Source organism: Emydura macquarii, unplaced genomic scaffold, assembly GCF_026122565.2.
Source record: "Emydura macquarii macquarii isolate MOO-44397 ecotype Brisbane River unplaced genomic scaffold, CSIRO-AGI_Emac_v2 contig_267, whole genome shotgun sequence".
Lineage (NCBI taxonomy): Eukaryota > Metazoa > Chordata > Testudines > Chelidae > Emydura > Emydura macquarii.
In genome coordinates this window covers 960999-973008 of record NW_027130404.1, presented here as the reverse complement: position 1 = coordinate 973008, position 12010 = coordinate 960999, and the positions used below count along the sequence as shown (strand labels likewise).

General features: G+C 43.1%; 1 protein-coding gene across 4 annotated transcripts in view; it reads left to right on the top strand.

Moving 5' to 3' along the window:
* Positions 1-1423: 1423 nt before the first annotated feature.
* Positions 1424-12010, top strand: part of PRDM5 (PR/SET domain 5) — a 146244-nt gene continuing 135657 nt past the window's right edge. For all 4 annotated transcript variants that reach the window (XM_067549263.1, XM_067549255.1, XM_067549248.1 and 1 more), the window contains exon 1: positions 1424-1569. In XM_067549263.1, the coding sequence (XP_067405364.1) occupies positions 1477-1569 (93 nt within the window). In that variant the 5' untranslated portion in view covers positions 1424-1476. The remainder of the gene's footprint in view (positions 1570-12010) is intronic.

Below are 12010 nucleotides of genomic sequence, written 5' to 3'. Positions count from 1 at the left end.
CAAAAGTAAGGAAATGCCAAAATTAAGGTTTCTTGTGCAATCTTAATATAGCCCCTTTGTGCATATGCATTATGATAGTCTTTAATTACATGATCACATACTATTTGATCCAAGAGCCCTGTGTCATTTAGTGCACAGGATGGAGTGTGAATGAGGAAGAGAGGTGTTAGAAGAGTAAGAAGGAAGTTCATTCATATTTAAGGCATTGGACTGGGACCCAGGAGAAACCGTTTCCATTTCTGACGCTGCAACAAATTTATTATGAGCACAAGGGAGATAGGGGAGAGGAGGGGCAAACTGCACCTCCAATACTTCAGGAAGATCTGCTTGGATGGATTCTTGCACTTAGGCTGAGTCCCAGTCAAATTAGGAGTCTCCCATTACTTTAGCATGCATTGGATTGGGTCTTTTAGGTATATCTCTACTGCAGCTGGGAAATGCCTTTGAGTATTATGCAACACAAATTAAAGAGGAAAAAAATGATTCATTAAAGACTGAATAGAGATTTGAGCCTTGCCCCTGATAAAGATCAGGATGCTTCCTTTGCAGGCAGAAAGATGCAAAGCTGTGTGGAAACAGGACGTACAGGAGGCTGGCAGTTAAACAGTGTATCCCGAATGTTCTCCCCCCACCTGGGGGCCCATCAGAGACCAGCGTTTGCTGGTGAACTTTCACTGATGTTACAAAGGGAGAGAAACTGAGGCAATGTTTTTTGTCCTGACGGCTGGATATTTGAAATCGAAATATGCTATGATAACAATTCCTAACTTGCATAATCATGATGAATTACAATGGCTTTTGTTCATTGCTCCTGCCATATCCATTCATCGCAGAGACGACCGTGCACTTCGCAAAGGACTGTCCAACATGATGCAGGCTTTCAGAGTTACGGATCTTACTCATCTGAGCTAAAGTGGGTCATGAGCAGCCGAAGTTCCCTTTCCCCTGAAGCCCCCTAAAGGTCCAGCTCTAAACTTGACACCTGGCCTGCCTCTCTCTCCCTAATGGTCTGAAAAAGCGTCACTGGATCAGAACCTCACTGAACTTCCGGAAAAATCCGGATCTCGTGGCTTCGTCCTGGCGTGTGGAATTGGGGGCGACTGAAAAAATGCGCCCCTCCCCTGCACCGTTTGAACAGCCCCTTCCCACCGCCCGCCGCGGGGCTGCCCTGAGAACCAGCTCGTTCCCTCTGCAGAGCTCTCCCTGGACAAACTTGCAGCCAATTGGAGCCCAGCTTTCCCCATCCAGCTGCTGAAGTCACTGCCCAGCGGCAGCTGGAAGGGAAAGGAAGCCTCAGCCTGCCCTGCAGCCGCCTCTGACTCCTCCCCTCTCCTCCAGGAGCCGGGAAAATCCCGCAACCAGCCCCCTCTTTTCCCTGCCCCCTTCCCCCAGCTCCCCTCTTCTGCTGCCCTTTGCAATGAAAGTCCCTATTCATTCTTCTCCCCTTTAGCAGGCGGCGGCCCGAGTCAGTGCAAAATGCTGGGCATGTACGTGCCGGACAGGTTTGCCCTGAAGTCGTCTAAAATTCAGGACGGGATGGGGCTCTATACGGCCCGGAGAGTGAAAAAGGTGGGTGATCTCGCTGCTGCTGCTCGGCACCCATGGGGTAGGGAGAAGGGGAGACCAAGGTGCATAGGGGGCTGTGCGCTTTCTGGTGGGTGTATTGCAGGAGCACCTAGGGCAGCTGTATAGCTTGCAAACTACTTCCTTCCCCCCCGAGTAGTTTCCGAAATGCTGGGTTCTGCAGAGAAAGCCTGCCACGTAGTACAGGAGTACGCTTCACTGCAGCGCCTTCTCCGCTCGTTGCCTGCAGTTTCGAGTTCAGACTTATTCCCAACCCTCCCTTTGCCAGAGAGCTCAACTCGCTCCACTTCCGTCTGCTCTGCAGCGGGCAGAGTGTCTTGAAACGAAAAAGTCCAACGTTAAACTGAAGCATGTCTGGTGCCTTTCACAGAATCCGTTGTTGGCACGCAAAGGACTGCAACAGTGATCAATATTAAAAAAAAAAAAAAAAAGGCACCGTTCCCTAGAGAGGTTCGTTTATTTGGGGAGTGGCATAAAATAGTTAGCCCAGCTAGGCAAATCCCCTCACCTTTGCATACACAAGCAGAGTGGGTTGATGTCTATAGGAAGGAGTTGGTAAGATGTTTTTCATTTTGGTTTGGTGGTGGTTTTTTGTTTGATTTAAAAAATTTTTTTTTTTGAAAACCCAGGTAGTGCCTTTTTCCTGACCTAGTTCCTTCTCACTTTAGATCTAAAGATATCTCTGGGACGTGTCCCCACCAAACTCCTGCTGTTTTCTCACTTTTAACAGAATAAATTATTTAATTTGTAAATACTGGCTGCCAAAGATGTGATACAGCTGAAACCTCAATTACCTGCAAATCCCTCTTATCCAAAACAGGTCACCTCCCCTGACATCTGTTAATTAAATTGTGGATAATCAAGAGAATTTTCAATCTCAATTATCCAGAATTATTCAGTGTTCCCCATCATATTTAGATAATTGAAGTGGTACAGAATTAAAATTATCAATCTCACATTAATTTAAATTTCTTTCATTTTTCCTGAATCTTCTGTTTTGGGCCTCTGTTCCATTTTTGGCTCTTGTTGGTTTGAGAGAGATGCTATTTAGGCTGTCTTGGGATGTGTGCAATTCATTTGACTCCCTAGAATACAGTGAAATTCATACAAATTATTACCTATTTTAATAAGCAATACAATTTTGGGCCTGATTCACTTCTTTCTTAAACAAGTATAAACTTCACAGGTGTGAAACTAGTGAAAAAGGAAAGATGAACTTGCCTATACTCCGTGCCGGAGTTCCTCCATATTGTTTTGGCAGATGTCACCAGGTGGCACTATTACACATAGTCATCTAAGTATTTTTTCTTAGTATGGCAGCAAATGTTCAATCTTAGGAAAGCTTGCTAAATATTGCTGGTAGTTTTGTTATGGAAGGCTCTGAGTAGACATAGCCATGTGAACAGCAGGCATTGCTTTCTTCTTTGATCTCTGGAGGCCATTCATGAAGCATTGTTACTCCCTGGGAACCAAGCATTGGCCTGCATGCTGTTTGTGACTACCTCTGTTCGAAGACTGGTGTACATATGTAAATAAAATAAATTGTTCATAAGGTGTAACCAGACTTCATTGGGAAGCCTACCTCAGCAGAGGGAGAACAAAATTAATCACACTGTATTACAGTCATCTATTGTAATGGCCATAAAAGTAATCCCATTAACAGTGTTGTTGTAGTCTTATGTTGGGGAGGAGGTGCTGAATGTGAAATTAGACATATAATTCTGAGTAGTAAAGTCTGTATCATCTTCTCTGTTGTCCGACATGTTAACTGTATCTTTCTTTCCTGTGGCACCTTTCAGATATCATTATGTTATTCATATTGTTAACCCCAAATGCTCAAAAATAATGAGGCAGGCCCCTGAAAAATCAAGATTTAAAAATATATATATAGATATATAATCCATTTTGTGTCCTTTTTTATTTGCCTTAGTGTGTGAGCCTTTAGGTTGCGCTCAAGTCATGTTTTCAAGATTTTCTGTTATGAGGGCTAGAAACTTCCTATTTTATTTATTTTTTTAAAATGAAAGCTGAGATGCTCACGTAATCTCTTCTCTTCAGCAACTGGACTTTAACTAAAACACCCAATGTCACAAAACTCTTGGTACAGTTATGAGCATTGGCAACATAGTTTCTAAGTGCTTTGCTGGAAATGGAGCAAGATCAACTGTTGCTGTCTGGCTTTCTTAAAAGTTGATGCCTACTATATATTCTGCCATTTTGGTGATATGGGAGTTTGTCTCCTTTTAGTCATTGTTATGATAGATGTTAGAGTGTGTAATTTCATTCATTATTTTTTATGGACTTGAGAGGAAGTGAAGTGTAAGAATCTGGTATTAGTCAATATATATTGACATATAATGGAATACTTGTTTGCTAGAACTGCTAAATGTGTATATATCTGAAGAAAAGAAACTTATAGTCATCAAAAAGGGCTATATTACTTGCTTCTGGGACCTTTGTGTTGCAGGACATACTGGCTAACTGACTACAATTTCTGTTTCCTCTTCAAATCTGATGAGGTTATTTTTATATTTAAAGATGCCTGCATCTTATTTTAAAATCACTTTAAAATTCAGGAGGATGTCTTTGGGCAAGTCTACACTTACAACGCTGCAGCTGTGCCACTGTAGTGTTTCAATGAAGACACTACTATGCTGTTGGGAAAGCATCTGTCGTCGGCGTAGTTAATCCACCCTCCATGAGAGGCGGTACGCTCTGTTGACAGGAGAAGCCCTTCCATCGACATAGCACTGTCTACACTAGGGGTTAGGTCAGTATAACTGCATTGCTTAGGGGTGTGGATTTTTCCATCGCTGAGTGACATAGTTTTGTTGATTTAAGTTTATAGTGTAGACCTGTTCTTCATTTCTTACATCCACCCCTCTTCTTGACTATCAAAAGGCCTTAAACATCTAGGGTACATATATACTTGAAGTTGGGGGTGCAATTCCTTGTTCGCATGTGTACTCAGGCTAGCTGTCATCAAGCTAGCACTCTAAAAATAGTACTGTAGCCATGGCAGCACAGCCAGCTGTGGCACGTGCTAGCCACTCCGAGTGCGTACCCATGGAGTCCAGACAGGTTTGTATTCGGGACAGGTGCCCTGTGCTGGCGCCACTGTCTGCTTCCCCTGCTACTGTGGCCGCACAGTTATTTTTAGTGTGCTAGCTTGATGACAGCCAACATTGTGACATACCAGCGTACAATCCACCCCAGTGAGAAGCTGTGTCACCCCTGCTCTGTAACATGGGCTGCCCTTTATAATGCTTTTGCTGCTGTAAACTGCAGCCTGGACTACTTACAAACAACCTCCAGTGTGTAAATCACTCCCAGCCAGCCAGCCACACCGTGGCTCATACCATCCTTAAAGAATGTCACTGAGTGATTCCAACATGCCCCCAGTACCAGGTTCTCTTCCAGAAATGTATGTCCTCTCTTGGACAGTACAAATACATTGAGTCCGCTATTCCTTTAAGGAAATAATATGCACACAACTTATACCCCAAATGGAGTTACCCAAACACTTCAATTTGAACACACTGGATTAGATAAAACAATAAAACAAGTTCATTAATTACAGAGAGAGAGAGAGATTTTAAGTGAGTACAGGTAATTAGGCAAAACATCAGAAGTCGTCACAAGAAAAATAAAGATAAAACTGACTGGTCTTTACTTAACAAGCTACATATGATTCAAAGCAAAGTTTTCTCACCTTATGCTTTCAGCAGTCTTACTGACCAAACTCATTAGAGTCCCTCCCCCAGAGTCCAATGTTTACTTCCTTTGACTCTTCTAGTGCAATGAATGCAGTGGGCAGAGAAAGAGATAGGGGTGTCTTTGGGTTCTGCCCCTTCTTTTTATAGTCCTGTCTCCACTTTGAGAAGCATTTCCTGCTGGGAGCAAGGGCACAAACAGTTTTGTGGAAAGAAACTCCATGCTGTTTCTTTGCTAAGATGTATATTTTTACCTGCACCCCCTTTCCTGCCAAAGAATGGCCACTTAGTAGGTAATGGTCCAGCCTTGTTTACTCCTAGCTGAGGCATCACCTATTCCTTTGTCTCTGAGGAATTGGTTTAGCCACTCCTCAGATTTATCTGGAAAACCTACTTTTAGTCATGATCTCAGTTTGTTTATAAATTCACATATAAGACTCCTAGGTGCATTTGGCCATGATACTACTGATCAGCAAATTAAGAGTTTTTAAATAACTCACAAATCATGTCTTCTACAAAACATACTACATTTGTGTGTAGGGTGTGAACACAGAGGTATGTACTGTCACAATGAATATGTCTTCTCAAGCTGGGAATCAGATCCCCAGTTCCAAATATAGACGTAACCTAAAGATTGCAGTAGAGGTTTATTGGTTTTGCATGATTGATGTATGAAACAGATGTGGTATTCCTGACTTCTTGTTCTTCAACATTATGCATTATTAAACTATTGCTGTATTTCACCCAGCAATGTTTGCATTTTGATGGTTGGTGAAGTGATTTCTATAGATACTTTGTAGACTGCCTGGCGATCCATTGGGATGAAAGGATTTGTATAAATGCAAAATAGTGGACCTAGCTGACCAGGGACAGATATAGTCAATTTCCCAGGTTTTAGTCTGCACTAAAAAGTTTTGTTTGCATATGTCAGCTAAGTGTGTGAAAAAATCATACCCCTTAGCTGGCATAGCTCCTCTTCTTCCTTGCATTAATCCCATCAAATGGGGTCTGCTGTATGAGTCCTACCCCTCCACTCCCCAAAGTGCTCTGTTCAACGCCATACCCTCTATCACACAACATCTCCCTTTATGACATCCTACTGCTTCTTCTTGGATTGGTCTTTCTGTTCTTTTTCCTTCAGCCTTGATCTGTTAGATTTTTATCCACATGGTTGTCAGGACTGTGCTTAAAATGATTAACTCATCTGAGCCTGCATTTCCTCATTTTTTCATTTATGGGTATTAATTTGAGCATGTTTCTACATACACATTCTTCACGTGGCCTTTCATGCATACCCTACTTATCCATCTCAATATTCACATTTCTATGGAGCAGATCATTTGCTCACGTCTCTTCTTTGTAGCTCAACACTCTGGGCTATAGATTAAAACTGGATGGACCATCCTTTTCATACTTTCCCTTTTAATCTTACTGGTAGCATCCTGTCATATGCTAAGCCACTTAGCTCTCTCCATTTGGGCTAGACATTTGTTATCCTATCTCTAATTTCATCTTCCATCTCCCCATTTTCCTGGATTCTGAAACTCAAATACTTGAAACTATGCATTTTCATCATTATCTGCCCATCAAGTTTCAAGGATAATTCTCCACTGTTCATATTACTGAAATTACATACTGTTTATTCTGTTTCTTCTCTGCTCATTTTGAGCCCACGTCTCTCCAACACGTCTTTCCATTTCTCAAGATCCTTTTCTAGACTCTTTCTTGTCACTGCATAGAATATCATCTACATACAACATGCACCAAGGTACCTCCTTCTGTTCCTTGTGAGGGTGTCTAGAACGAGGATAAATAAGAAAAGGCTCAGTGCTGACATAGTTGTGCTGGCAAAACCCTCACTGTATATACAACTCTGCTGACAGAAGGAGTTCTTCTTCTGTTGGCTTAGCTAATGTCATTCAGGGAGGTGATTTAGCTATGCTGGCAGAACGCCTTCTGTTGGCTAATGATGTGTCTCCATGAGGGGGCACTGCTGGTATAGTTATGATGGCAAAACATTTGTAGTGTAGACAAACCCTCAGTTTCCCAATCTTCCCTCCCCCCCACATACATGAGGATAAATATATTAAAGATTGTGAGGTGATCACGGGGGCCATAGAAGTACTTAAGATAGTTACATTCAGCTTCTCATCCTCCCTTTGAAACTGTTTTCTGTCTTAAAACGTGGTTTTGTAAGTTTGTAAAATTGACCTATCAGGTTCCATATTCATTCAAAACTGATTTCTATCTCACATTAGCACAGCTTGCAAGTAGATTGTTGTCTCATTGTCATCCTCACAGGACAAACCTGGTTATGATAATCCAACTTTCCACCTTGTTAATTGCCATTAATAATTAAGGTACTGCAGATAAAATTATGTCCTAACCTTCAGCTGTGCAGTTCCATTGAGCTGGATTCTGTGGTCTGCTAAATCTATCTTGGGCTATGTATGTGGCTGGAAAAGGCTCAGTGGAGAATTCACCCGTAAAGGGGAATTTCACCGGCATAAAGTTGCCTGAAGTATCTTTACTGCCTCCTGTGGCAGCCACTTCCTGTAGGGGAAGGACGAGCTCTGCTACGCCTGAGCCGCCATGGGCATAGAGTCCCTGCACTGAAGCTAGCTTGCTCTGAGGTTGGTTGCCTTAAATCAGGAAACCCCAACCAACTCCCCGTGGCCTCCTCTCTCGGCTTCATTTAAGGACACTGAGCACCATCTGCCACAGCTTGTCCTCAGAATATGCCCTGTGTAACACTGCACCATTAGACTTCTGTAGGTTTGCTAGGGTGTCTTCTGAAAACAATGAGGTCTGCATGGGTGTAGCTGTGGTCTTAATTTGACCTGCAAAACTTCCATTACTGGCGAGGTGCAAGATAGAGAGAATCCAGTTTGGGTTTCAGAACCCAGGATAGCATGCTGAGGAAATATATTATGGAGATGAGTGAGACACAGTGAATATGGAGCCTCACAATGCCAGCTTTACACCGTCACTTTTAGGTCCTGCTTGTGTGTACATCTGATCTGCATCTCCATCCTCCCTTGGGCTCTGTTTTTCTTGTTTTGCTGCTCTCTCTTCCTGCTCTCATTATGTCTTCTTTTAACGCTGCTGTGTGTAATGACATCCTGCTCCTTGTGCACCAAGTGTCCTCACTATCCTCTTTGAAATCTCTCTTCAGCAATCCGTACACCTTGCTTTTTCACTGCTGATTTCTCTTCTGGTGCTGTCCATTCCTCTTTCTCTCAGCTTTTTTTTTTTTTTTTTTTAAAGTATCAGAATTTACATGATTTGCCTTTCCTTCTCCCATACTCTTAACCCTCATCCCTCCCATTTTCAGTATCCTTCCTTCCTCTGTTATCTTAGTATCCTGTGTTTGTCTTTTGCTCTGCATGGGCTACAGCCACTGCCAGTTACAGAGCAGGGGAGACTGGGGGGAGAGATCAGGCACTGCAGGACTGCTCCCCCCTGCTCATGCAGGTGAGTCGTGGATGGGACAGCAAGGGGTGCGGTGGCGTGGAAGTGGGGAGGTAGGCAGAACCGTGATTCCCTTTCCCCACAACTCGCTGGCCAGCGGAACTAAGCCAACATAGAAGGGGAAGTAATCTGCTGCTGAAGAAGGGCTATCATGGACTACTTTGCCTCTGGATCAAGAGAGAATTGTGAGAGAGAAAACTAATTGTAACAGTCACCGTTTACACCCTGTCCTGCTCCTGGAGCATGCAATGTAAGAGCGAGGTGGTGGTATTATTTATTTTTTTATTTTTATTTTATTTTTTATTAAACACTTCCCTTTACTTGGGGCTGATTTCAAAGTTACAATCCCATTCATACATTATAAATTCTTTTGCACAGTGAGCTTTTCAAGATTTCTGTTCAGGATGCTCCAAAGTTATGGAGCTACACAAATGTTTATCAACAGTAACCAAAATAATCCATATGTCTACAAGTGTATGTAATATTGTGCTTGTTGCTGTTAAGGTTTAACAATATGTTTTCCAGAACTGTAGTACTATCGTGTGTGTAAAGGAGAAATTGGCATTATGTTCTTTTTGCTTACAGGAACTAAATTATAAAAATGACTTATTAGCTGTTAAGGTTACCTTGGCAGACAGGTCCTATTTAAAGTGCACTCATACATAGAATCTGTTCTGTACAACTCCTGCCTTTTCTGAAACCTGCCTGCTCCTTTCTCAGCATTTCATTAACTGCTGTTGATAATCTACCTATGATGACTTTGGCGAGGATCTTGCTGGGTATTGACAGAAGGGTGATTCCACGCCAGTTGTTGCAGTCACTGAGTGTGCCCTTCTTTGGGATCTTGATGATCACCCCTTTGGTCCAATCCTCCGGTACGCAGGCTTCTGTCCAAACTGTTCTGAAAAGTGGTTCCAGTATTCCAGCTGCTGTCTCTGGGTCTGTTTTGAAAAGTTCTGCATTCAAGTTGTCCTTTCCTGGGGCTTTGTTGTTCTTCAGTTTCTTGATTGCTGATATAATTTCTTTCTTCTTTGGTAGGTGGATCGATGTTGATATCTAAATCTGTCTCCCTTCCTGATATGTTAGCACCTTCTTCCGATGATTCTCTGTTGAGTATTTCTTTGAAGTGTTCAGCCCAGCGTGCGTCTTGTTCCGCTTGTGTTGTGAGGAGTTTTCCTTGCTTGTCCTTGATTGGTGGGCTGACTGTGGAGTGGTACTTGCCGCACACTTGCTTAGTAATTCTGTATAATTGTCCTTGTTCTCCTCGAGCTGCAGCACTTTCTGCCTCTTTTGCGAGGTCGTCGACAAAAGCACGGCGGTCAGCGCGCACCATTTTCTTTACTGTCTTATTGGCCTCACTGTAGTGTTGTTTATAGCGTTCTTGTAATCTTGCTGATCGAGTGCTGATCATCTGACTCTTCAAGCTTGCGTCTCTCCTCTATAACTTTCCAGGTGTTTGGTTGGATCCATTGCTTAGATTTTCTCTTCTCCCTATAGCCCAAACATTCTTCAGCACTCTGTTGGTATGCAGTCTTTATGTTATTATAGACTGTGTTGATGTTGCCAGCATTGCTTTCTGTGACTAGATCCTGCAGCGCTTGAAATCTGTTTTTCACTTGTGTGACAAAACTGTGTTTTGTGCGTGAATCCTGTAATTTTTGGGTGTCAAATCTTCGTTGTATGTGAGGTTTGTTCTGCGCCTTCCGGAGTTTGAGTCGTACCATTGCTGTTACCAGTTGGTGGTCGCTTCCAACGTCAGCCCCACGTTTCACTCTCACATCCAGCAGTGATCTCCTCCACATTCCATTAATGAGCAGGTGGTCTATCTGGTTTTTGTCTCTGTCATTGGGCGAGTACCATGTCAGTTTGTGGATGTCACGGTGTGAGAACAACGTGCCTCCAACAACCAGGTTGTTGGTGTCACAAAACTCAACCAGTCTTTCTCCATTCTCATTCCTTATCCCACATCCATGTGTTCCCATTGCACGCTTATTGTTGGTGTTGTCACTCCCAACTTTTGCATTTAAATCACCCATGATAATCATCACGTCATGTCGAGGTGCTGACTTGACTTCTACCTCTAGCTGTTCATAAAAGAAGTCTTTTACTTCATCATCGCTGTCCTTGGTTGGGCTATAGCACTGGATAATGGTCATGTTTACATGCTTTCCCTTCATTCTCACTTTTATCAATCTGCTCTGCGTAACATCATAGAACAGAGTGCAGAATGGCAACGACAACTCCACGTGAACTTTGTAGACTTTGAAAAGGCCTTCGATAGTGTAGACAGAGACAGATTATGGCAGATTCTGAGGGCCTATGGAATACCGCATCACATGGTGGAGCTCATCAGGAGCTTCTACAAAAACTACAGCTGCTGTGTCGGAGGAAGCGACATATGGTTTGAAGTTAAGACCGGAGTTCGTCAAGGCTGCGTAATGTCGCCACTGCTCTTCAATCTTGTCATTGACTGGGTGATGCGACACACGACTGAGGAGGGGCATACCGGCATCAGATGGACGCTCTTCTCCACACTTGAAGATCTGGATTTTGCCGATGACTTGGCACTTCTTTCTCACACTCATCGGCATATGCAAGACAAAACAGACAAATTAAACCAGTACAGTTCACAAGTTGGCCTTAAGATAAGCCAGAAGAAGTCAGAAGTCATGACCTTGAACACCACAACACAAACCCCCATCAAGATCAATAACAACGATCTTCCCTTTACTGACAGATTTGTATACTTGGGCAGCATCATCACCCCAGATGGCGGAGGTAAGCAAGACATTCAGAATAGACTGAGTAAAGCACGGAATGCCTTCATCAGCATGAACAACATCTGGAAATCCTCGAAGTACAGCGTGCGCACCAAGCTGAAACTATATAACAGCTGTGTTCTCCCAGTGCTTCTCTATGGAGCAGAATGCTGGTGCATGACACAACGGGATCTTACTAAGCTGTCCACATTCCATACCAAGAATCTCAGAAGAATAATCAGGATATTTTGGCCAAATAAAATTTCCAATGAAGATCTACTGTCTCAGTGCAAACAAGAAGACATGGCCACTATAATTATGAAAAGACGCTGGCGATGGATAGGTCATGTGCTACGAAGAGAGGACGGATCCATTATCAAAATTGCACTCCACTGGAAACCAGACGGGAAGAGAAAGAGAGGAAGACCAAAGACAACCTGGCGCCGAACGGTAGAACAAGAATTAAAAGACCACCACCACACC